Here is a 3,207-nt window from a genome sequence, read left to right as displayed (position 1 = left end):
TAATTTCTTCAAGGATTGAATTGAGTAACAATTTGAAGTTGTCTAATCGTAACGGAAGTGGTTATGTTTAGCATCCTCTTCTTTGTAGTTTTATAAGGGCTTTAATTTCATCTCTCTATTATAATTGCTATTTGATATTTTCATTATAAGTGTTGGGGTTTGTATCTTATAGGTATAACTATCCAATCATTATTCTCAAATATAGTGCTTTAAAAAATATAAGGAGTTAAGCTTAAAGTAGACCTTCAAAGAGAGCATGTGACTTTATTGCAGTGACTATAATGACACATTATGTTTCTTGAACATTGAATCTATTTCAACATAAATAAAGTTGCAAGTAAGCCTTCAATCTTGATATCAGATATGCAAACAAATAGTTTGAACATCCAAGTTGTAAATCTACAAGTCAAACTGATATCCTTGTTAGTTTGTGTTGCTCAAATAATACTTTTAGCATTTCGACACTACATTTTGCTTCATATATAATTTCAAATCGAATTATGCAAAACTATGAATTTGATCTTATCTATGTACATCCAACTCAATCTTAATTATCTTTTGCGTTAGGCAAGGACTCCAACACAATTCTTGTTCATAATCTCATAAAATAAACGGTCAATTAAAATCTTAATTATCTTTTGTGTTAGGCAAGGACATTGACGGTACGGGAGAGGCGGAAGGAAGACGGAAGGAAATAAACGGCGTCATACCCAGCCAGTCGAAATAACTGGCCGGGTAGCCGTTGCCCCTCTTAACACCTTGCCCACTAAATAGTACAATAAGCGTACCGGAATCAAGGCTACGAACAAATTATAATGTACAGCCCTGCAAATCAGATATTCAGATGGCCAAGCTCTGTCAGCCGTCGCGTGCAGTGCTCTTCGTATTTTATTTTGCTTCTCTCGTTTTTTCATCACGCGCAGCAAACCGCAGCTTTTCGATCCCTCCTATCTCAGATACAATAATAAAATACGAAAATGACGCCTACCGTCAAGGAGACATGATGCAGCTCCCCAAAAATCCACCATCAGGGCAGCAAACCAAAAGCTTTGGCTGGGCGGTTTACGACAAATCTGTTGCGCTATGGGACACCTCCTCCCGAAGTCGACCGAACTTCTCTACCTATTCCCAATTCGTTATCCAGCAGCCTTTGTAATAGAAGTCTCAAGAATGTGGAGCAGTGGCACGCGTGGGTGGATTATGATGGAGGAGTAAAGAGGCTGCATGTGTTTCTCTATTGTAATCCCAATGCAGCTAGCGTCTCTAAGCCTGAAATCCCAATCTTAGCTTATGACATTAATCTGCGGGAGGTTTTTCCAGAGAACATCAAGGTTGGCCTCTCGGCTGGTACTGGAGATTCAACAGAGACGCGCACTGTGTACGCGTGGAATGTTTCTTTTGCATATTCCTGGGAAATCTCGCCTGCGCCCTCTCCTGCAATTAACACTAGTTCCGATGAACAGAACGCATCAAAGTGCAAGAAGGAAAAGAACAATTCTGTCAAAGTTGTTTTAATTGCGGTTTTGATCTGCAGCGTTCTGGTTCTCTGCGTTTTCATATTCTTTGTCTGGTGGTGGAAGTCGGGAAAAAATAGGCGTCTTGGCGAGGAAGGTGAAGAGGACGATGTGGAATTGGACGAATGGTTTTCTCAGGGTCCCCGGAAATTCTCCTACGCCGAGCTCAGTGCCGCGACGAGAAACTTCAACGAAGATGGAAAGCTTGGTCAAGGGGGCTTCGGTGGAGTGTACAAAAGCATCCTGCCGGGCACCGCGGAGGCGGTGGCCGTGAAGAGAATATCCGAGGGTTCGAGACAAGGAAGGAAGGAGTACATTTCTGAGGTTACCATAATCAGCAAGCTCAGACACCGTAACCTCGTGCAGCTCTTGGGATGCTGCCACCAAAAGGGCGAGTTTCAACTAGTCTACAAATACCTGCCAAATGGGAGTCTGGATAAATACATTTTCTGGGAAGAGGAGGATCAGCCTGTTGTTACTTTAGATTACGACCGAAGATACAGTACCGCCTGTGACATTGCTTCTGCCCTTGTTTATCGCCACGAAGAATGGGATCAGCGTGTTGTTCACAGGGACGTCAAGGCGAGCAATCTAATTTTGGATTCCGATTTCAACGGCAAGCTGGGGGATTTCGGATTTGCAAGAATGGTGCAGGAGCATGGCCAGTCGGCCTCCCATACGACTGTGGTGGCAGGGACCCTGGGTTATTTAGCTCCCGAATGCTCTGTAACAGGGAAAGCCAGTCCAGAGACGGACGTGTATAGTTTTGGGGCAGTTATGTTGGAAATTGCTTGCGGAAAGCGGCCCGTTGACCTCAAACTTGTTGAACATAATTGCACATTGATGGAATGGGTTTGGGATTTATATGGACGGGAAAAGCTTTCGGATGCTGCGGATGGAAAACTTGGAGGAGACTTTAACGAGAAAGAAATAGAGCTGCTGATATTGGTAGGGCTGCTGTGTTCCCATCCAGACCCGAGATCAAGGCCGAGAATGAGAGAGGTGTTGAAGATATTGAAAAGGGAAGCAGAATTGCCGTCTGTTCCGCTGGATTTGCCGGTTGCTGCATACAGTCATCCCGTTAATCGTCGTGGTGGAAAATCAGCGTCGTCGTCGTCGGGAGCAGTTAGCCCCTCCGTTCTGAGAGAAGTGTCGACGTCGTCATTGAATGCTTATGTTTTGTCATCGTCTACAGCTTCAAGTGGCCCGATCAAAATCTCCAGATCTCGATTGTCCAATACAGAGATTTACTAGGGTAAACTATTTAAACTTGTTGGTGAAAATAGCATTTCTTCCAGTTTTTCGACAAATTTTTATGGTTTGCTGTAAATCAAATAAAATTAGAAATATGTAAGAGAAAGTTTGAGGTTTGGACAAGGAATTAATATAGTCTTTAATTTTAATTATTTTATTGAAACTTTTATGTTGGTGAAAATGACAACGTTCAAGAGTTATGGATTTCTGAAGTTGGGCTATTCGAAATTTTTAAAAATAATTTGTCAAAGATGTATTTAGCCAACTTTATATGTATTGTTAGGGTCTGTTGGCCCTAATTATTTAGAACCTTCCTAGGCGACATAAAATTGCCTATATAAGAAAGGCTCAAACATTGTATAGGACAGTTTTGGGTATAGTTTGCACCTTAGTCTTGCAGATTACTGTAATGAAAGTGGCCATATGGGTTAGAATATTG

At 42.1% G+C, this 3,207-nt stretch overlaps 1 protein-coding gene across 1 annotated transcript; it reads left to right on the top strand.

Moving 5' to 3' along the window:
* Nucleotides 1-977: 977 nt before the first annotated feature.
* On the top strand, nucleotides 978-2,768 carry LOC149558593 (L-type lectin-domain containing receptor kinase S.4-like). Its single transcript, XM_089830939.1, has 2 exons — nucleotides 978-989; nucleotides 1,032-2,768. The coding sequence occupies exons 1-2, from the start codon at nucleotides 978-980 to the stop codon at nucleotides 2,766-2,768; spliced, it is 1,749 nt and encodes a 582-aa protein (XP_089687065.1).
* The last annotated feature ends 439 nt before the right edge of the window (nucleotides 2,769-3,207 follow it).

The sequence above is a fragment of the Cupressus sempervirens genome, chromosome 5, assembly GCF_028749045.1.
Source record: "Cupressus sempervirens isolate cs-2001-9-10 chromosome 5, ASM2874904v1, whole genome shotgun sequence".
In the NCBI taxonomy this organism is placed as follows: Eukaryota; Viridiplantae; Streptophyta; class Pinopsida; order Cupressales; family Cupressaceae; genus Cupressus; species Cupressus sempervirens.
The sequence above is the reverse complement of the archived record's forward strand: the minus strand, read 5'-3'. Positions and strand labels throughout refer to the sequence as shown.